The 22,326-nt window shown below is 14.0% G+C and overlaps 4 protein-coding genes across 4 annotated transcripts, besides 49 other annotated features; all 4 read left to right on the plus strand. All coding sequences in view use genetic code 6, as the record gives it.

The window, feature by feature from the left end:
* The first annotated feature begins 180 nt into the window (after positions 1–180).
* Positions 181–213: a microsatellite.
* A 235-nt stretch (positions 214–448) lies between these two features.
* Positions 449–510: a microsatellite.
* Positions 493–534: a microsatellite.
* A 69-nt stretch (positions 535–603) lies between these two features.
* Positions 604–671: a microsatellite.
* A 673-nt stretch (positions 672–1,344) lies between these two features.
* Positions 1,345–1,385: a microsatellite.
* A 1,007-nt stretch (positions 1,386–2,392) lies between these two features.
* Positions 2,393–2,417: a microsatellite.
* A 1,121-nt stretch (positions 2,418–3,538) lies between these two features.
* IMG5_205570 (leishmanolysin family protein, putative) lies at positions 3,539–4,546 on the plus strand (the record flags this gene model as incomplete). Its single annotated transcript, XM_004023740.1, has 1 exon — positions 3,539–4,546. The coding sequence occupies one exon, from the start codon at positions 3,539–3,541 to the stop codon at positions 4,544–4,546; it is 1,008 nt and encodes a 335-aa protein (XP_004023789.1).
* Positions 4,547–5,576: 1,030 nt separating this feature from the next.
* Positions 5,577–5,628: a microsatellite.
* Positions 5,629–5,779: 151 nt separating this feature from the next.
* Positions 5,780–5,820: a microsatellite.
* Positions 5,821–5,880: 60 nt separating this feature from the next.
* Positions 5,881–5,920: a microsatellite.
* A 580-nt stretch (positions 5,921–6,500) lies between these two features.
* Positions 6,501–6,542: a microsatellite.
* Positions 6,543–6,600: 58 nt separating this feature from the next.
* Positions 6,601–6,646: a microsatellite.
* Positions 6,627–6,682: a microsatellite.
* A 160-nt stretch (positions 6,683–6,842) lies between these two features.
* Positions 6,843–6,897: a microsatellite.
* Positions 6,898–7,200: 303 nt separating this feature from the next.
* Positions 7,201–7,250: a microsatellite.
* Positions 7,251–7,336: 86 nt separating this feature from the next.
* Positions 7,337–7,382: a microsatellite.
* A 1,336-nt stretch (positions 7,383–8,718) lies between these two features.
* IMG5_205580 (leishmanolysin family protein, putative) lies at positions 8,719–10,184 on the plus strand (the record flags this gene model as incomplete). The annotated part of the gene is made up of 1 exon (XM_004023741.1): positions 8,719–10,184. One exon carries the CDS (start codon positions 8,719–8,721, stop codon positions 10,174–10,176), a length of 1,458 nt encoding a protein of 485 aa, XP_004023790.1. The 3' UTR covers positions 10,177–10,184.
* Positions 10,185–10,295: 111 nt separating this feature from the next.
* Positions 10,296–10,341: a microsatellite.
* Positions 10,332–10,398: a microsatellite.
* Positions 10,399–10,481: 83 nt separating this feature from the next.
* Positions 10,482–10,552: a microsatellite.
* Positions 10,548–10,584: a microsatellite.
* Positions 10,559–10,597: a microsatellite.
* A 910-nt stretch (positions 10,598–11,507) lies between these two features.
* Positions 11,508–11,545: a microsatellite.
* Positions 11,546–12,159: 614 nt separating this feature from the next.
* Positions 12,160–12,188: a microsatellite.
* A 791-nt stretch (positions 12,189–12,979) lies between these two features.
* Positions 12,980–13,009: a microsatellite.
* A 71-nt stretch (positions 13,010–13,080) lies between these two features.
* Positions 13,081–13,130: a microsatellite.
* Positions 13,082–13,128: a microsatellite.
* Positions 13,083–13,130: a microsatellite.
* Positions 13,131–13,143: 13 nt separating this feature from the next.
* Positions 13,144–13,181: a microsatellite.
* A 248-nt stretch (positions 13,182–13,429) lies between these two features.
* IMG5_205590 (leishmanolysin family protein, putative) lies at positions 13,430–14,989 on the plus strand (the record flags this gene model as incomplete). Its single annotated transcript, XM_004023742.1, has 1 exon — positions 13,430–14,989. The coding sequence occupies one exon, from the start codon at positions 13,430–13,432 to the stop codon at positions 14,987–14,989; it is 1,560 nt and encodes a 519-aa protein (XP_004023791.1).
* A 195-nt stretch (positions 14,990–15,184) lies between these two features.
* Positions 15,185–15,244: a microsatellite.
* Positions 15,185–15,258: a microsatellite.
* Positions 15,185–15,260: a microsatellite.
* Positions 15,202–15,244: a microsatellite.
* Positions 15,204–15,261: a microsatellite.
* Positions 15,262–15,266: 5 nt separating this feature from the next.
* Positions 15,267–15,327: a microsatellite.
* Positions 15,328–15,441: 114 nt separating this feature from the next.
* Positions 15,442–15,499: a microsatellite.
* Positions 15,479–15,540: a microsatellite.
* Positions 15,492–15,539: a microsatellite.
* Positions 15,541–15,690: 150 nt separating the features above from the next.
* Positions 15,691–15,738: a microsatellite.
* Positions 15,739–16,022: 284 nt separating this feature from the next.
* Positions 16,023–16,060: a microsatellite.
* Positions 16,061–16,118: 58 nt separating this feature from the next.
* Positions 16,119–16,225: a microsatellite.
* Positions 16,125–16,187: a microsatellite.
* A 169-nt stretch (positions 16,226–16,394) lies between the features above and the next one.
* Positions 16,395–16,466: a microsatellite.
* Positions 16,467–17,713: 1,247 nt separating this feature from the next.
* Positions 17,714–17,747: a microsatellite.
* Positions 17,748–19,057: 1,310 nt separating this feature from the next.
* Positions 19,058–19,115: a microsatellite.
* A 173-nt stretch (positions 19,116–19,288) lies between these two features.
* Positions 19,289–19,335: a microsatellite.
* Positions 19,295–19,364: a microsatellite.
* Positions 19,365–19,680: 316 nt separating this feature from the next.
* Positions 19,681–19,740: a microsatellite.
* A 121-nt stretch (positions 19,741–19,861) lies between these two features.
* Positions 19,862–19,907: a microsatellite.
* Positions 19,908–20,170: 263 nt separating this feature from the next.
* Positions 20,171–20,957, plus strand: IMG5_205600 (hypothetical protein). The gene has a single exon (XM_004023743.1). It carries the CDS (start codon positions 20,471–20,473, stop codon positions 20,873–20,875), a length of 405 nt encoding a protein of 134 aa, XP_004023792.1. The 5' UTR covers positions 20,171–20,470; the 3' UTR covers positions 20,876–20,957.
* A 1,348-nt stretch (positions 20,958–22,305) lies between these two features.
* Positions 22,306–22,326: part of a microsatellite that runs on past the window's edge.
* Positions 22,321–22,326: part of a microsatellite that runs on past the window's edge.

The raw sequence follows: 22,326 nt of genomic DNA on the forward strand, positions 1-22,326 counted from the left end.
TAATATATATTATTTATTATTTTAATAAAATCAAATTTTAAATATTAGCGAAAATAACTTTTTTGTTTAAACAAATTTTAAAATAATATCAAAATTATGAAATATTTTTTTTTTAACAATATATTAAATTATTCAGTAACTTTAAGAAAAATAAATTCCTATTTCATTTTATATTGTTTTTAAATAAAAATATAAATAAAAATTTAATAAAAAGATTATTTGAGATATTTTATATCTAATATTAAAATTATATACTTATTTTATGTAAATACATTTTCAATAAATATTATAATTTCAGTCAATAAAATGTAATTTAAATATAATGTATAATAGTTTATCTTTTAGATGCAAAATTTTATAATAATAATATTTTGTATATTATATAATAATACATGATACTAAAATATTTTAAAAGAATAATTATTTGAATATATAATAAATTTGATAAATTAAAAAAAAAATATTAGTTTAATATATTTATTAAAAAAAATAATATATATATATATATATATATATATATATATATATATATATTTAAAATGCAATGAAAACTTTTATTAAATTAATAAAAGAATTAAATTTATTTTAATTTAGTTTTTTTTCTTAGATATTTTTATTATTAGATATTTATTTTAATTGATTTTATTATTAATTAAATTTAATAATTAATTTATTTTATGCCAATTTAAATTTATACTTTTTTTATTTTGTTTTACATTTTTTAAAATTCTTATGTTTTTGCATTTTATAAATAAGTTTACTATATAAAAAATTTATTTCAAAATAGCATTTAAATATTTTGATTAATATAATTTATAAGAATTTATTGTAAATAATTAATCATTTAAATATATTAATTTCGCTTAAACCTAAAATATCAATTTTTTCGTGCGTAAAATACTAATTTTATTTAATATTTAAATTAAAAAGTATCAATCTAATCTATTTCTTAAAATAAACTTAGATATAAATGTTATCAAAATCAAGTTTAGGTCGGTCATATAAGATTTAAAATAGGTTAAACGATCATTTTTATTCTTAATAATCATATGTAGATTATATTACTTTTTATTTTTTTTAAAAAAACACAATTGAGTCGAAAAAAATAAATTATGACATTCATTTTTTTTGACTGAATTTCTATAAAAGATATAGAAAAAATAAAAATTAACGATGCTAAAAAGTAATATAAGAAAATTAGATTTCTTTTCAAAATATATGTCTTTGTAAGGAAATTAAACATTTATATATTGTTTATGATTTTTTTGATTTTGGGCTTTTATATAATTGATTTTTCTAGTGTTTAATTTTTATCATTATTAATAATTAATTATTTTATTTAAAATAAAATATATTATTATTATATAAAGTATATTTTTATATATTTGCATTGCATGCTATTTTTGATTCTTCTACATAAACGCAAGAGTAGAAAAAAAGAAGAGAATAAATTAAAATTATATAATTTTTTGTTTCCAAGCATTAAAAAATATAAATTAAATATTAAATGAATTTATTAATATTGCATATAATATTTGATAAATATGTGTTTTCTATTGAAATATATTATAATTATATATAAAAATGCTTAAATTAAAGCTATTAACAATAATTTATTTAAAATTGGCTATTTAGAAGTGTTTTTATATTTTATTATATTAAAAAAGTAATTTATTTAATTAAATCTATTTATATTATATTTAAAACAAAAAAAAACAAAAATATAGGGCCAATTTTATTTTTTATCATACAAAAATATAATTTTATTATTTATATATATTTTTAAATAAAATATATGTTTTTTTAATTATAATAAAAATTATTTATTCCCAAAAATATAAAAATAATAATAATAAAAACTTAAAGTTAAAGTAAGTTTATAGTTTTTTATATTTTATGATAATAATTTAAATATATATGATTATATATATTACTCAAAGAGTTTTCATATTCGGTATTTTCTGTTTCTTTCAAAAGTTTTATCTTATTTTTAAATAAAAAAAATTAATTAATTATTTTTTTATTAAAACAAAAAACGAATTTATAACAAACAAACAAAAATCTTCTCTTATTATTCTTTAATTTTTCTATTTTTAAATAAATAATAAGATTTATATTAATAAGTATATATAGAATTGATTTTTTTTTTTTAATATTTAAATAATATATATTAATAATAAAATTAAGAAATATTAAAAACTTATTTTATTAGAAAACTAGATTAATATATATAAAGTATTTTTTTACAGAAAAAATGAATACTTCTATTTTTAATTTTGTTAGTATTTATAAAAGAAATAGTATAGAAATAAAAATAAAGAAATATATATTAAAATAGGTATTTTTATATAAAAATATATAAATAATATGATTTATATAATGAATAAATAACTAATTTATTTAATTAATTTATTTAAACAAAAATAAAATAATATTTATTTTATGTTTTTATAATAATATTTCTAAATAAAAAAATTAAAAATCCTTTTTTTAATCTTTTTTAAAAAACACATAAAATATTTTTTTCTACATGATTAATAAAGAAAAGGCAAATATAATTATATCTAAATTGAATAAAAATAAATTTTATTTTTATATATTTTATTAATAACTAAAATTTTTTATAAACTTTTTTTTTTTTTTTTTTTTCCCTTAAAAAAAAAAATCATTTTTTTATTAAATATTATTTGTCAATATAAATTAATCTTGTTAATTATTATTTTATTTTTTTAAGAATATAATATATTATTCTAATAATATTAAAATACAATTTTATTTAAAATATGTCTATTATTTATATAAAAAAATTATTTTTAATTTAAAATTAAAATAATTTAATTTTATAATTAAAAAATATATACATAAAATAAAAATATATTTTTTATATAAAATTAAATATATATAATTATAAAAATAATACAATATTCAACTATTATTTAAAAACCCTCAATTAAAAAAAGATTAAACTATATTAAATTAATAAATAAACAAATAACTAATAAGTCAACAAAACAAAAACAAAATGAAAAAACTCATAATAACCTTATTATTAATAACCTACATTTTTAGTTTAAAAGTCCTCAAACACTAATGTGCCCACGATTAAATGTAAAAATTATACAAACACGAATCAATCACACCTGATATTGAATCTTAAGATATCCGTAATTTACACAAAAGAATCCCACGTAATATGATAATAACCTATGACATGTCTTACTTCTAAACATTAACTAAACCTTTTAAAAAAATTACTGATATCTGCGAGAAAGCGATAAAATTGGCAATTGAATATTTTTCTCGTCTAATAAAAATAATCCCAAGATCTCAATCAAATATGAAATACAAAACTTCTGATACGTGTGGAATAATTAATATTCCTTAAATAGACAAAACTTAAGGAAAAAACTCTGATTTACATTTATATGTATCATATAAATTTGAAAGTGAAAAAGAATATTAAGCCTATTCAATATAGTGTTAACATTTGAAAGGTATAGGACCTACTCATGGTTTAATTAACTTTAATTTAGATAAAATGCCAAAATTCGAATAAAATGCTTTTATTGAATTTGAAGATATAATGGAAATAGTTATCCATGAAATAACTCATATATTAGGTTTTAGCGATTATGATATACCTTAATGGATACTTCCTAAGGAAACTACTCATGCTTTTGTTAAAAAATAAATAAAGGGAGTTGATACTTTATTTCTCAAAACTCCTAATGTTTTGAGGTATGCTCGAGAATATTTTAATTGTCCTATCTTAGAAGGTATGCCTCTTTAAGGCGAAAATTCTAAAAATTCTCATTGGCCAAACACAATTCTCCAAAACGAATATATGAATACATCCGTATCATTTACTTAGGCCTATTTTAGTAGTTTTACAGCCAATCTTTTAAGAGACACAGGTTACTATGCTGAAATAAATGCATCTATGGAAGAATAAATGTTTTATGGAAAAGGAAAAGGCTGTGAATACGTTATGCATAAATGTGATACTGCTTTTAGAGAATATTGTAATCCTTAAACCGATGTTGGATTATGTGATTTTTACCACCATGGATTTTCTAATTGTAAAACTGGTTTATATAATATGTCTAATTGCAATAATTTATTTACCTACGATAATGGAAAATGCTGGGATGTTAACAGTGAATATAACACAGAAACTTTTAGAAAATAAAATGGAACTAAATATGGGACTGATTCGAGATGTTTTAACGGAAACTTATTGAGTAAAAAATACAAAAAAAATGAAAAAATTCAGGGTAATTGTTATTAATATGAATGTAATCCTAATGGATAATAAGTCACTATATAGGTAGATTAAGTAAAACTCATTTGTACAAAAAATTCAGAATAAAAAACAGTAGATAGTTATCATGGATATATTTAATGCCCATAAAATATACAAGAATTTTGTGGGTTTAAAAAAATATGTCCAAATTTCTGTAGCGCAAATGGAATTTGCTTAAAAAATTAATGTATTTGTGTTGAAGGATTTATTGGAAAAGATTGTTCTAGTGTAAAAACTAAATGAAAAGAATAAATGCTATTGATTTTTTTATAGATATAATAATAAAATGATAATATTATATGTATAAATATTTAATGTATATAATTAAACAATCTTTTTGTTTTTTAATATTAATTCTTTTTTTTTATTTATATACATAAAAATTATTAAAAAAAATAAATAATTTAATATATAATTTTTATAAAAAAAACTATATATTTTTTGAAAAATATTTTGATTTATATATAATTACTTTTTTTTTAAATAAAAAATATCATTTAATTTTTATAATTTTATTCATATATAATAATACAAACAGAAAAAAAAAATACAAATTAATTTTTTTATTTTTTTAAAAAATATCAATTATAGTTATACCTATAATAAATAATATATTTATAAAAAACATTCACTATTATAAAAGCTTAATCCTCTATAAGCTTTCCAAAAAATATACCAAATCAAAAATACTTTAAAATCTTAATAAATTCAATGAAAATATTTCTATATTTTTCAATTACTATATATTATATATTGGAAAAACAATTTTTTAAGTTCTCCTTTTTTTTAATTTTAGAATTTAATTTTTGCTCATTATTTATAATTTCACTGAAATTTTTTAAAAAAAATTATTAATATATATATAATAAAGTTATAATACATTTATTAGATTCTTTATCTTAACCTTCTCTATTATTTTTAAACTACATTTTTTTTACCAAAAGTAATAATTTATTATTTTATTTAAATAAAAAGTAAGATATTAAACATAATATTATATATAAAATAATTCCAGGATACAATATATAACATTTCTTTTATATTAATTAAAACTTATTGGGAATTTAAAATAATGATTTTTATTTTCCAAAAAAAAAAAAAAAAAATGGTTTATTTTCTTTACTAAAGTTCCTGCTTTAGTTTAAATTATAATTTTTATTTTAAATAAATATTTAATTAATAATTATAGGTTAAAATTTAATCGAAAATTTCCATTTATTATAATAAAGCTTATATAATTATTTTTTTATACTAATTTATATATTTTATTTTTATATATTTTTAATATTAATTTATTTATAGATATTAAATATTTTATTAATATTTTATACATATATATAGTATTTTTAGTTTTAATAATTTTTTATTTTAATTTCTAATGTTATTTATATAATATATTTAGTTAACTCTTAAATTTTATTATAATTAACTAATAATAAAAATATAAATGCATTTATTATTATATAAATTATTAAATTTATTTAATATATTTTATTTTTATTTATAAGTTTTATTTTATAAATAAATTACTTTTACAAAATCAGTAGAATATATAAATATGAGCATTTATATATAGCTTATTTTTAAAATTAATTTTTTTATTTTTATTATTATTTTATAACAAGTTTATGCAATATTTATTATAATAAAGGTAATTTATATAATTTTATTAACTTAATAAAAAAAGTAATAAATTATTGCTAGAATATATTAATTTTTATTTTATTTTCTTGCTTAATTAATAATTAAAATGATATAGAAGTTTAAAAAAATTAAATGATTAATTTAGGCATATGGTTCTTATATTATCTTGAAATTTAAAAAGTGTTTTTTAATTAAAATATTTTTTTGTTTAAATTCATTATTATATATAATAAATTATTTTTTAATATTTATTATAAAAAAATATATATAATATATATATATTTTTCCAATTCATTTTAATTTATATTATTATATATTTTTAATATTTTCAATTTTAATATTTTAAAAATAATAAAATAAAATTTAATGAAAAAAAATATTCTTTTAAATAATTATTCTTGATAATTAATAAAAAAAATATAAATTTTTTCTAGATTTCAAACTATAGATATTAAAATAGTATATTAGATAATTTAATAATTATTTTTTTAAATACTTTATTTTAATTAAATTATTCAGTTAAATATATAGTTTAGTTAAATAAATTAAATTTATAATTATATAATTTTTAAATAATTATTTATTCTTTTAAATATATAAATATATATATATATATATTTATTTATATTTTAATAATTAATTAAATAAAAAATATATAAATTATTTATTATATTACTTTTATAATATTAATTATTTATATTTAAATATATTTAAATTTTTTAAATATTAAATATATAAAAATTTTTAAGCGTATTTTATTATGAGAAAACTAAATAAATAGAACTTAAAAATCTTAATATAAATATAATCATATATATCAATAAATATATAAAGAAAAACTAATATAAAAGAAAAAAAGAATTACTAAAAATACATTTGTTAATTTTAATATAAAAATTATAAATATATATATATATATATAATTATAAATATAATTATAAATATTATTAATTATTATGATTTAAATAGCCTTTATTTTCCAAAGAATATGTTTCTTTCTTTGAATAGTTTTTTTCAATATAGAAACCTGTTTATTTTATGATTAATATTATTTTCCACTTAAACAATCTACTTTCTTTTTATATTGTAATTTATTTATTCCATTCTTTTTTCTTTTATTTTATAATGAGATTTATATTTTTTCATTTATATTCTTCAAATTAGCTTCATATTACTTATAAACATAAATTATTGCTTATTTTATAATATACTTAATATTTTTTTTTTATATTTGTTATTTTTGTATTCTATATTTATTTATATATATTTTTATTATTATTTATTAATATTTTATTAATTATTTTTTGGTTTTGAATTTTATATTATTTTGTCTTTTATTTATGGATAATTTTAATATACATTATATTTTATTTTTGATAAATTTTCAATTTTAAATTAGATATATTAATTATTTAAATTAAATATATAATATTTATTTTTATATCTTTTATAAGAAACAAATAAAAATTAATTTTTTTTTATTTTATTTTTTAGATATATAAAAAAATATTGTTTTAATATTATTTAAATGAAAATATGATTTTTAAATAACTATTATTATATATATTAATATAATAGTTTTTAAAAATAAATATAGATTATTAGTACAGTATTTTTATAATATATTTAAAAATTTTTCTTTTATGTATCTATTAAATTTGAATAATATTTTTATTTGATATAAAATTAATATCTAATATTAATTTTAATATTTTTATATTTATTTTAGTTATTTTAAAAATATTTAAAAAAACTTAATATTTTATTTATTAATAAAGTATAAAACATATTTTATCATTTATAATTGCGTTTATATTCCTTTTAATTTCTTTTGGCTTTTAAAATTCTTTTAATTTTACTTAACTTCCACTATTTATTTATTTCAGAATTAATTTTACTTTTTATTTAAATATCAAATAATTATATATTTTTTTTCTATAATTAAATAACATAACAAAAAATTAATTTAATTATTAAAAATTTATAAATGAATTTTTTTAATTTTTTTTTTTTTATGAAATATCATTTATTATAAAATATATATTACTTTATAAAAAATTTTCATTTTTATATTTTATTATTAAGTAAATCATTATTTATTAAATAAATATTTAAATTTTAGATGTGATAATTTAAAAAAAAATATATAACTTTAAAAAAAAAAAATATAATATTTAATATATAATCATATATTTATTAATATACAATATAATACATAACAAATAGTTTATACATTTTTTTTTTTTTTTTCTGATTTAATTCTTGGATAGTTGCATTGAAGTTATATTTTTAAAATAAATTTAATAAAATTAATTTTATATAGAATAAATAAAGAATAATTATAAAAAATTCTTTTGTATATAAATATTTTTTATTTAACTTTATTTACTCAATAATTTAAAAAAAGAAAATATTATATATATATATATATATCCTTTAACACTTTAATGTCGTTTTAAATATATAATATATTATAAATAGAATTATATTAACAAAATTATATTTAAATATATAAATTAGCCATAGGTTATTTAATTATAAAAAAAGTGATAAATTATCAATTAAAATATAATATTTTTAAATAAAAAATTATAGAAAAAATATTAAATTAATTATTAAAAAAAAAATAAAGATAAAACATTTCTTCTTAAAGCAATAAAAAAAAAATATTAAAAAATTCTGATAAAATGAAAAAACTCATAATAATCTTATTATTAATATCCTGCATTTTCTGCCTAAAAGTGCTTAAACATTAATGTGTCCATGATAAAATGAAAAAAAAATATAAATACGAATCAATCCCTCCTGATTTGGAATCTTTAGATATCCGTCATTTACAAAATAAAACACCTCGTAATATGTTAATAAGTTACGATATTGATCATTTTAAAACATTAGAAAAAAATGCTTAAAATAAAATGTTAACTGCTGTCTGTGAGAAAACAATATAATTAGCAATAGATTTTTTTTCTCGTTTAATAAAAATAATCCCAAAATCTGAACCAAATATGAGGTATAAATAAAGTCACAAATGTGGGGAAGTAACTGTTCCTTAAAAGGACATAATTTAAGGAAAGAGATCTGACTTACATATATATGTATAATATAAAATAGAACCAGAAGAAGAATATTAAGCCTATGCTGGCTGGTGTTAATTTTTGGATGTTCTAGGACCTACTCATGGTTAGGTTGTATTCAATTTAGGTTAATTAAAAAGTTAAAATATTAGTAATCCTATTGAATTCGAAGATTTAATGGAAATAGTTATACATGAAATTATTCATATTTTGGGCTTCATGGGTACTGATATACCTAAATGGGTAAATAAATAAAAAATACATCATAGAGATCCTACTATTTAAAAATAAATAAGGGGTATTAATACTTTATTAATCAAAACTCCTAACGTTTTGGAACATGCTCGTAAATATTTCGGATGTCCTACCTTAATTGGTATGCCTCTTGAATATTCAGATGACAAATAATCTACGAATTCTCATTGGAGAAACTCAGACATACAAAACGAATACATGAATACATTTGTATCACCTACTTAGGCTTATTTTAGTGCTTTTACAACCAATCTTTTAAGAGACACGGGTTTCTATTTTGAAATCAACGCCTCTATGGAAGAATAAACATTCTTTGGATAAGGAGCAGGCTGTGATCATGTTCTTGGCAAATGCGATAAACCAACAAATGAATATTGTAATCCTTAGACTGATAATGATTTATGTGATTATTACCATCATGGATAATCTGCTTGTTATCAAGAATCTGGTTGCAATGTTTTAGTTAACTACTCAAATGGAAATTGCTGGGATACTAATAGTAATTAAAACACAATAGAGGTTTAATAGAATAAAGGAGCCAAATTTGGATTTAATTCTAGATGTTTTAACGGAAATTTATTAGTTAAAAGTTCTAAACCAAATAAATAAAATTAAAAAATAGAAGGAAATTGCTATGAATATGAATGTGATTCTAAAAGATAATAATTGACTATTTGGGTAGGTAAAATTAAGAAAGTTTGTAAGAATAATTTAGACAAATTGGAATTTGAGGGATATTAAGGTTATATACAATGTCCGAAAAATATATCTGAATTTTGCTCATTTAAAAAATTATGCCCTGGTTTTTGTAGTGGAAACGGATATTGCTTAAAAAATACATGTAATTGTGCTGATGAATATGCTGGAAACGATTGCTCTATTGAAAAAAATCGTTGATATATGCTAGTATCTCTCTAATATTTATGGTAAAAAATAACATTTTAACAATAAATAAATATATTTAAAATAAAATTTTATAGAGTAATATTAATTTTTATTTATTAATCTTTAAATAGTAAAAATTTAATTTAAAATATTTAAAAAAAATTTATAATTAAAAATAAAATATATAAATATTAAAAATAAATATTATAAAAATTAAAAAAAAAAATTAGTAAACTATATATATAAAAAAAAGAATTATAGTTAACTAAAAAAAAAAAAGTGTGTATATTATATATAATGACTAAGCATTTATAAACAAAATAAAATAAAATAAAATAAAAAAAAATAAAATAAAATAAAATAAAAAAAAATAAAATAAAAAAAAATATTTATATATATATAAATATTTATATATATATATTTACATTAAATAAAATAGTTAAAACGTATAAATTTTTATTTTATATACATATATAATATTTATACTTATAACTTCTTTTTTTATTTATTATAATTTTTTTAAAAAAACAATTTGTAATTTATTGTTACAAAATTTATTTACATATCTAATTTTTTTAATTTATTTTTAAATATTTTTTAATTTTTTATTTATATCATTAAATATAAAATAAAAATGAATGATTTTTTTTTAATTTATAAAATTAATACTATAGTTATATTTTATATATTAATAATTAATTTTATTACTCATTTATTTTTTTATTTATATAAATTTATATTTCGAAAATTTTTAATTACTTAATTTATTCTTTATTTTATATTTATTTAAATATTGAATATTTTTTTTAATAAATATATTAATTTATATTTGCCTTTCATAAAAATATTTTTAATACATTTGATATGAATTTTTTTAGCAAACAATAAATTCAATTACTTTCAAAAATTAATTTTTTATTATCTGAATACTTTAATTATTTGTAATTGATTTAAGAATTTTATAAGTAAAAAATAAATTGAAAAATATATATTGTTGAAATATATTTAAATATTTTCATAAATCAAATAGTTTTTTTTTGTAATGTTATTTCTTATTGTTAATAATTTAAATGAAATTAATAATTTGCTTAATATATATATTTATTACATTTATTTTAGATTAAAGTAATATTAATATGTTTTAAATATAAAAAAAATGAAAAAGTATATATTATAAATGAATATTCTTTACATATAATTAATTTTATAAATATTATATTAAATATTTATAATATAGAAAACAATAAAAAATTAAGTTAAAATATAAATAATAAATATGTTTTTGTAAAAAAAAAATTAAAATATATATTAAATAAATATAAAAATAATAAAATTAATTAATTTATATATATATATATATATATATATATATATATATATACTTAATTATCTAATTTTTTAAATTAAAAAGATATATTTTTAATATTAATAAAAAATTAATGAATTTAGAAAATTAAAAAAAATTATTAAATGAAAGTTTTAATAAATAATATTTTTAAATGTATATTTAAATTTTTAATGATCATTATTGTTATTTTTACAGAAATATAATTTTTTATTTAATTTTATATAATTATATGATATAAAAGTCATAAAATAAAACTTTTTAAAACACAATTAATTCTCTGAGTTTCCTTATTATAATTCAGTTATTAAAAAAACTTTAATATATTTGGACTCTAAATATTATAATAGTATTGATATCAACAAAAAGTAACAAATTAAATTCTATATATTATAAAGATTATTATTTTTTTAATCCTTAAAGATATATTGCTTTACATAATTTTACTTTTTTTATATAATAAAAGTATTATGGAAAATAGAATTAAATAATTTATTTTTTTAAATTAAGACTTTTTAATTTAAATATAATATAAATTATAAAAAAATGATTTATGATATAACTTATTCTCACAAAGCTTTTAATAAATTAAGAATTAATAGGAAAATTAAAAATATAAGGAATAAATAAAATAGTTTATTGAAAAAAAAAAAAAAAATTATTAAAAAAAATTATTAAATATATCTTATATTATATTTTTTAATAAACCTGAAAAATTAAATGATAAAACAAAACAAAAAATTAATTATCTTAATTAGTACTATTAAAAATAACTAGAAATAATAATTTTATATATTTTTTATAATGTAAAGGGTAGAAAAAGTTGTTTTTTAGAAAATATATGAAATTAAAAGCCATATTATAAATAAATGAGTGCAATACTTTGATAAAATCCAAAAAAATTAATAATATTGTTTAAAAAATTTAATTTTAGATAGTTTCTGAAAAAGTATATTGTTATAATTATGAAAATTAATTTAAATATTAAATTTTTATTTTTCCTTATAAGTATATAAAAGAATTTAGTGATGTAAATTAATTCACTTTTACTAAGCTTAAGGACGTTACGGCATCTGTAGCTGCATAATATATAGGTAATAATAATAAAAAGTAAAAATTTATCGGAATTATTACCATAAAACTAATATTTTTATCTAAGATTATTAAAAATTATCACATTATACAAAATTTCAGATAAAAAATTATATATAAAATATTAAAAAATTAAATATTATTTAATTATAATTTTTTATTTATTTTTTATGATTAAAATTAATTTAATTTACCTATTTATTATTAATTAAATATAAAATTAAATTATTTAAAAATAAAATAATATAGATGTAAGAAAATAAAAGCAAATATTATATATTTTATTTTAAATATAATAATAAATTTTTATTTTAATAATAACATACTCTATATATATTATTTTATTTATAATTAATTTAATATAAAATATCATATATATTATATTTTTTTGTTATTTTTTTTGTTATAAAAAAATAAAAGATATTTAGTAATTTAATACATTCTATTACTGAATTGTTTTATATATTTTTATATTAATAATTTTTATTTTTTATTTTTTATTTTTTTATTTAATTTATTATTTTATTATAAAAATATTCATAATTTAATATTTTTTTTTTGATTTATATATATTTTTTTTTTATTTAAATAAATAATATTAATAAAATTAATTTTATACTTTTATCAAATTATTTTTATTATAATAAATAATATATATATAAATAGTATTTTTTTAAAAAAAAAACTATCAAAATATGAGGGTAAAATAAAATTGTGTAAAAAAAAAATCAATAAAAAAAAGATTTTATATATATATTTAATAATATTCTTTTAACTCAAATTAATATATTAATTATTACAAAACAACTGAAAATTCTTAATAAGAAAATGAAGAAACTAATTATAACCCAATTATTAATAACCTACATTTTCTGTCTACAAGTCCTTAAGCACTAATGTGTCCATGATAAAATGAAAAAAATCTATAATTACGAATCAATCCCTCCTGATAAAGAACCTTTAGATAACCGTAATTTATAAAATAAAAAACCCCGTAATATGGAAATAAGTTACGATATGGATTATTTCAAAAAATTACCTTCTAATGATAAAAATAAACTATTAACTGAAGCCTGTGAGAAAACTGTATAATTAGCAATTGAATTTTTTTCTTAATTAATAAAAATAGTCCCAAAATCTGAATCAAACATGAGATATAAACCTGCCAGTTAATAATAATGTGGATAAGTTGTAATTCCTTAAATAGATAAAGTTCAAGGAAAAATTTCTGATTTACATATATATGTATAATATAAAATAGAACCAGAAGACGAATATTTAGCCTATGCTGGCTGGTGTTAATTTTTGGATGGTTTAGGACCTACTCATGGCGAAATTACTTTTAATTTAGGTTAATTAACAACTTCAAATTTTAATGATCCTATTGAATTTAAAGATTTAATGGAAGTAGTTATCCATGAAATTATTCATATTTTGGGTTTTAACGAGACTGATATACCTAAATGGGTAGATTCTAATAAATCTTATTATACTTAACCTACTATTAAAAAAAAAATAAGGGGAAAGGATACTATATTGCTCAAAACTCCTAACGTTTTGAAGTTTGCTCAAGCATATTACTCATGTCCTACTTTACCTGGTATGCCTTTAGAAAATTTAGGAGAATAAGGGTCTAAAGGATCTCATTGGAAATACACAGCCATCGAAAACGAATACATGAATGCATTTACATCAACTACTTAAGCTTATTTTAGTGGTTTTACAACTAATCTTTTAAGAGATACAGGTTTCTATCATCAAATCAACAACTCTATGGAAGAAAATATATTCTATGGAAAAGGAGCAGGTTGTGACCACATTATTGGTAAATGTGATTTAACCAAAAGAGAGTTTTGTGATCCAAAAAAATAAAATGGATTATGTGATTATTACAATCTTGGACCTTCGAAATGTATGTCTAATTAATTTAATGAACCTGGCTGTAATACTTTAGAAATCTATAAGAATGCAAAATGCTGGGATGTTAAAAGCAATATTAACACAAAAGAAATTCAGGATATGTAAGGAGTTAAATTTGGTGTCGAATCTGGATGTTTTAACTCAAACATATTGAAGGAAGATCCAAAAAATAAAAAAATTTAGGTTTTAGGTTGTTGTTATAAATATGAATGTAGTTCTAATGGATAATAAGTAACTATTTGGGTTGGATCCAAAAAGGTCGTTTGTACAAAAAATTTAGAAAATATGAGTGTTAAGGGATATACTGGATAAATATAATGCCCAGAAAATATAGCCTTATTTTGTGGGTTTAAAAAATTCTGTCCGAATTTCTGTAGCGGAAACGGATATTGCTTAAATGGTAAATGTTAATGTTCTAAAAAATATTTTGGATAAGATTGCGGGAAAAAAAATCCATTTAAATTTTGAAAAAAAATAAAGTTTTCAATTTGATAAAAGAAAATAATATTATATTATTGTATTTATAAAAAATATAGTTTTTAATAATATAAAATTAATAATAATAATTTATTTTAAATAATATAAAAAAAAAATTTTAAAAAAAAGATTATGAAAAAATAATTTATATAATTAAAAAAAAAAAAATCTAATTAATTGATGTATAAATTAAAAATATTATAATAAAATAAAAAAATATAAAATTAAAAAAATAATAATATTAAATTAAAAAATTAAAAAAAAATGAATATATATATAAATATATATATATATATATATACATATATGTATATATATTTATATATATAAAATTATTTTTAATTATTAATATTATTTTTATTTTTATTTGGTTATTTTTTTTTAAATTTATTATATTTAAAAATTTATTAAATATTTGTTAATTATAAATTATTGTATTAAATTTTTTTTTTAATGAATTTGATTTAATTTTTTTTAATATTTAAATATTAATTTTTTTTTTTATAATATATTTTTTGTTTAGAATTTATTATTTTTTTTAATTAAAATTCATATAATTATTATAATAAAAAACTTTAAAAATAGATAATTTATATTTTATTATAAATAAATCAAAATAATTATTTAAAGCATCAAATAAAAAAAAGTTTTACAATATTTATAATAATTTAAGTATTAATATAATTTATCAATAAATAAAAAAATATATAATTAAATAAAAGTATAATATATTATTAAATTTAATATGTTGATTATAAATGTATAATAAAAAATATTTTTAAATAAAATAAAAAAATATAATTAAAAAATATTCTATAAAAATTTTTTAGAAATTATTAATAATTATGTGATTAAATTATTTTCAAATATAACATAATTTATATAAAAAATATTATTATTATATATCTTTAAATTAATATTATACAAAATTTCATAATTATTTTCCTAAAACAATAAAATATATTTAAGTAATTATGTGATATTAAATTATTTAAATTAATTAAAATATTATATAAATTTATAGAAAAAATTAAATTAAAAAAAAAAAATATAAAATAAAAATTAAATTTAGATTAATTTGATTATAAAACTTTTAAAAATATGTTAGAAAATAAATTGTTAAAATAAAAAAGTAAATATATAATACAAAAAAATGTAATATATAACATAAACATATATAATATATAATTAAAATAAATAAATATAAAATAAAAAAAGAAATTAAAAAAATTTAATATATTAATTTATTTATTTTAATTAATAAAAAAAAAAAAAATATTATTTCATTATAAATATATATATATATAATATTTATTTATTTTTTAAAAAGATAATAAATATTATATTAAGTATAAATTAAAATAAGATATATATATATATTAGAATAATTACAATTTATATAATATATATTAATATATTTATTTATATATATATATATATAATTATATATATATATATATATAAATATTTTCAATTTCTTAAAATATATAATTTTTTTTAAAATTTTTTTATTATTTAGATATAATATCACTAAGATCTAAAATATTTGTTATTTTATTGGAAGTTTACTTATTTAATTTAATCATCAAATTTAATATATATTTTAAATATACATAAATTTATGTTATTAAAATCATCAGTAAGTATTAAATATTTAAAATTAACTATGAAAAACTTAGAAACTTTTAATCTAAATAATGTTATAATGTATATAAATTGTTTTTTTTATAAATAAAACTAAAATATAATAGACATAAAGAAAGGCGATTAAAATTAATTTTTTCTCACCTTTTTTATTGAAATAATACAAAAAAAATAAAATAAAATATGCTATAAAGTATTATATATAAATCAGATAATTTTTCAAATATCTATATATTTATAAAAAACTGGATAAAAATATTATTTTTTATTTTTATATTAACAATTTCTATTTATCTGTGTAAAATTATTTAAATAAAATATATTTTTTTTATTAATATATATATATTTATATATATATATATTTATTTTTAAAAAAAGAAAATATTTTATATATATATTTTTTTTAACTTTTTTTTTATTAAATACAAAAATATAATTTACATATTATATATTTAGATTAATATCTTAGAATAATATTTAAAAAAAAAAAATTTTTTTTATTTTAATATATTATAATTATTAGACATATTAATATATAAAGAGTATTTATTTTTTTTATTTTTGGATTTATTTATTTTTTTTACTTTTTTTTGGTAATTTTAAACATGTTTTATTAATTATATTCAATTTAAAGTTAAGAAATACATATAATATTTTCTACATTTAAAAAATATATTTAAATTGATTTTTTTTTTTCTCGCACATTTAAAATAATAACATATAATTTTATTTTTATATAAATTTTTTTATATTATTAACAATTTTTTTTGTTAACTAAATTTATATTATAAAAATACAATAGAATTAATTTAAATGTGTATATATTATAATATCATTTAAAATAAATTAATAATAATCTTTTGAAAAAAATATAAAAATAATTGAAATTATTTCATTAAAAAAATGAAATTTAAATAATATTATTTTAAAGCATATACATATTTTTAATCATATTTTTTTTATCTCCAAATTATTTCAGTTTTTTTTTTTAATTTTTTTATATCTAAAAGATTTTTTTTTTTTAAATCAGTAATTTTTTTTTTTTTTTTTTTTTTCTTATTAACTAATATATAATTTCTTTCTATTTTCTAATTTATTTTATTTTAAAATAAAATAAAACTATTTGTATATATTTTTTATTAAAAAGTAAAAAATTTTGTTATATTAAAATATTTGATTAATACATATTATAGTAATATATTAAAAAATATTTTATTTTATTTATTTTTAAATTATTAGAAATATAATTATTATAAAAGATATTATTAGATGATATAAATAAAATATTAATAAATCAAATAACAAATATTTCAACAAATAAAATAAAATGAAAAACTCATACTAACCTGTATTTTCAGTCTAAAAGTACTCTAATAAAATGTTTTAACGATAAAATGAAACAAGTATACAAATAGGAACCAATCACACCTAATATGGAATCTTTAGACGTCTGAAATTAAAAAATAAAAAATCACGTAATACGAAAAAGCCATATAATTGGCAACTGACTATTTTTCTCATTTAATAAATTTAGCCTCAAGATCTTAATCGAATATGATATATAAAAATTATAAATTTGGATATGTTTAAATTCCTTTGATAGACGAAACTATATAGGAAACAATTATGTATTACATTTATATTATTCATATATAAAATTGATCCTTATTAAAACTATAAAGCCTTTGTATTATAGTGTTAACTTTTAAATGGTATAGAACTTACTAATAGATTAATTAACTTCAATTTAGGTCAATTAGCAAACTTATATAACAATTATTCCTATTGAATTCAATGATTTAATGAAAATAATTATCAATAAAATAACTCATGTAAAAAAGTATTTCCTTAGAGATCTCCTCATATCAAGCCTAATATGTAATATAAAAAAAAGGAATCGATACTTTATTGCCTATAGTTTTAAAGTTTGCTCAAGATTATTTTAGATATCCTACCTTATTGGTATGCCTCTTTAAAATTTAGTAGGCAAATATTCTGAAAATTCTCATTAGAAAAACACAATCATCTAAAGAAAATATATCAATTCATCCATATAATCTATTTAGGCTTATTTTTGTGGTTTTAGAACTAATATTTAAAGGATATATGTTTCTATGCTGAAATAAATTAAATTATAAAAAATAAACATTTTATTATGCTATAAAACAAATATTTTAATCCTGAAAATGAGGTTGGATTATGTGATTTAAATAACAATATATCTGAAAATTATAAAATTGTTTTACATAATAATCATGTTACCAATATTTACTCACAAAAATGTAAAATACAAAGATATTAAAAGTAAATTTATCAGAGATGCTTTAATATACAAAATGGCACTATATAACAAAAAAAAAATGTAATAATAATAACATAAAAAAATAAAAATAAAGGTAATTAACGTATATGATAATAATTAAAAATAAATATATAAATAAAAAAAATATTTTGAAAACAAAAAAAATATATATAAATATTTATATAGTTTGAAATATAATACTTTTAAAAAAGTATATTTTAAATTATAAAAAAAAAAATTAATAATTATTTATAAAAAATATAAAAAAAAAAATTGAAAATATTTTATTTATAAATGAGAATATTTAAAAAAAAAAAATTGTGTAATTAAAAGATAAATTAAAAAAATAAATATAAATATATATATATATATATATATATATAATTATATAATTAAATTATTTATATTTTTATATATATAAACATTATAAGATTATACTATTTACTTTTAAATTTTTTTTTTTGGTTTTATATAATTTTATTTATTTAAATTAATTATTATTTTTACATTAAATGTTTTCTGAATTTTCATCATCATAACATTTTAAATTCTAAAATTCATAAGATTAATAATAAAATCAATATTTCTAATTTACTCTTTTTTATTTTTTATTTATCTTATAATTAAATAAGATATCTATTATTAATTTTTTTTAATTTATAATACTATATTTATATTAAAATATTTCTTAAAACCATTTATGATTTATTCGATTTTCAAAAATATATATATATATAAAAAAATAATTGATTAAATATTTTTAATAAAAAAAAAAAATTGATTAAATTTAATTAATTTTTTAAATTAAACTAAATAATAATATTATAAAAAAATTCTATTTATAATAAAAATGATAATGAAGTCTATAATATTTTTTAAAACTATTTTTTGACTGTATTTTTTTCAATTTTTTTTTTGCAATAAAATTTATTATTTAAGCAATAATTAATTGTATTATATTAATTAATATAGATTTTTTTATATCATGCAATAAGTGTATATTTTCAAGACATTAACTTTTTTTTATATATCACTTTAATTTAGTAAATAAATAGTTATATATTTTCTATCATATTTTTATTCATATTTATAGGAACTAATCTTTATTTTAAATATTTTGCCATTCTTTCAATATATTTGAGTTAAAAAGTCCTGAATTAACACTAAATTAAACTAACTCTGCATCCTGATTTATTTATGTCATAATATTACTTTTAATTTCCTAATATTTTTTTCTTTTTTATTTCTTATTAATATCAAAATTATATAGCCACGATTATTAAATTACCAGATAAACATTTAAATGGCCCTAATATTGTAACAGTCACATAATATATTTTATTAATTACATTAGCCAGTGATATTTTAATAGGCTCCAGCTTATTGATAGTATATATTTTCTTTAAATAAAGATATTTATTTCAGCATAAACTGTTTCTTTTAAATAATTGGTGTAAATCAAGAAAATACAATGCAATTTATACAAATATTTTCATATATTTTTTTTCGATGTTTGAGTTTTTCCGATGATATCCTTGAGAACATAAGCCTACTAAATTATCTAAAGGCATGCCAAATAAGATAGGATAGAGAAAACATCAATACGTTAGAAGTAAACTATTAACTTTCTTTTATAATAATAGGTTATCAATTAGGAATTACACTTTTAGGCATTAAATATTGTTAAAATATAAAATAATAGTATTCATTGTAATATTATAATAGATAACTATTTTTATTATTAAATCTTTAAATTAATAGAATCATTCATATTTTAACTTGCTAATAAACCTTAAATTGAAATTAACTTCACTATGAACAGGTCCTAGATCACCGATAAAATAATACTTATAAGCCGCCATATGCGAAATAATTTTTTTTATTATATTTTAAATTATACATATATATTAAAATCAGAAATCTTTCCTTGAACTTTTATATTTAAGGAGTGTTAAATTATTTAAACTATTTTAATTGTCGGTTTCAAAACTCATATTTATTCTGATTTTGAGAATATTTTGTAAAATGAAAAAAATAATAAATCTATAATTATAATTATATAGCTTTCTCACTGATATTAGTTAATATTTTATTCTAAGGATTATTATATAATAAATTGAAATAATAAAATTCGCTTTTATTAACATATTGAGTGGTTTATTATTTTGTAAATCAAAATATCTAAAAATTCAATATAAGGTGTAATATAATCACATTTGAAGAAAATTATTGTTGGAATACATTTAGAAAGAAAATACTGGTTATTAATAATATTATATGATATAAATAATTTTTTTTTTAATTTAATAGGTGTTATAAACAATCTAATCTTATAATTATCATATATATTTATATATTTATATAAATAAGTAATAAATTTATTTATATTTTGATTAAAATATTTCAAAAAAAAATATATATTTTAGGTTTTCTCTTTAAAATATAAATAATTAATTTTTTTTTTTATTTTAATTTTTTATAAAATAAATATCTTTTGCTAATTTTAATAAATATGGATATTTATTTTATTTAAAATAATAGAAAAATCAATTTTTATATATTTCTATATTTTAAAGAATATTTTTCATATTTATGATTTCTACAAATTGATTATTGTGCTTATAAAGACATTAAATTTTTCTAATAAACATTTGTTTGTTGTAATTTTAATTATCTATTCTTTGTATAAAATTATAATTAATAAATTATTTCTTTAAATATAATAAAAAAAAATTATTCAAATAAAAAAAATAATAATTTTTAATATGATATAAAAAAATATTTATTTAAATAAATAATATTAAAAAATAAATAATAAAATACATTTTTTACAGAAATATTCTTAAAATATATATCATTAATATAAATTATCATTTTATTATTATTTATATCTTTAATGATTTAAAATTTATATGTAAAAAAATTATAATTAATATAATTTAAAAAAAATATTTATTGTATAAAATAAATATATTTTTATTAATAATATATGAAATGTAAATTAATATTTTTTATAAATAATTAATTTTATTTACTTTTTACTTAATTATTTATAAATATACGTATTTAATATATTTTTAGATTTTTTGTATATAAAATAATTATTATAGTAGTAGTATATTAATTAAAAATATCTAATATTAATATATTAATATGATTTATATAAATAAATAATTAATTTAATTATAATATTTATCTTATTCTGATGCTTTTTTACATATCTTTTATAATGATATGTAAAATTAATTATAGGATAATAAATTTGTTTAATAATTTTAATTTACTTTGCTGTATAAATATTAAATCATTAAAATAAATTTTGATTAATTAAAAATAAGATAAAGATGTAGACATATTATATAAATACATTATATTTAAATAA

The sequence above is a fragment of the Ichthyophthirius multifiliis genome (genome assembly GCF_000220395.1).
Source record: "Ichthyophthirius multifiliis unplaced genomic scaffold scaff_1120509251444, whole genome shotgun sequence".
In the NCBI taxonomy this organism is placed as follows: Eukaryota; Ciliophora; class Oligohymenophorea; order Hymenostomatida; genus Ichthyophthirius; species Ichthyophthirius multifiliis.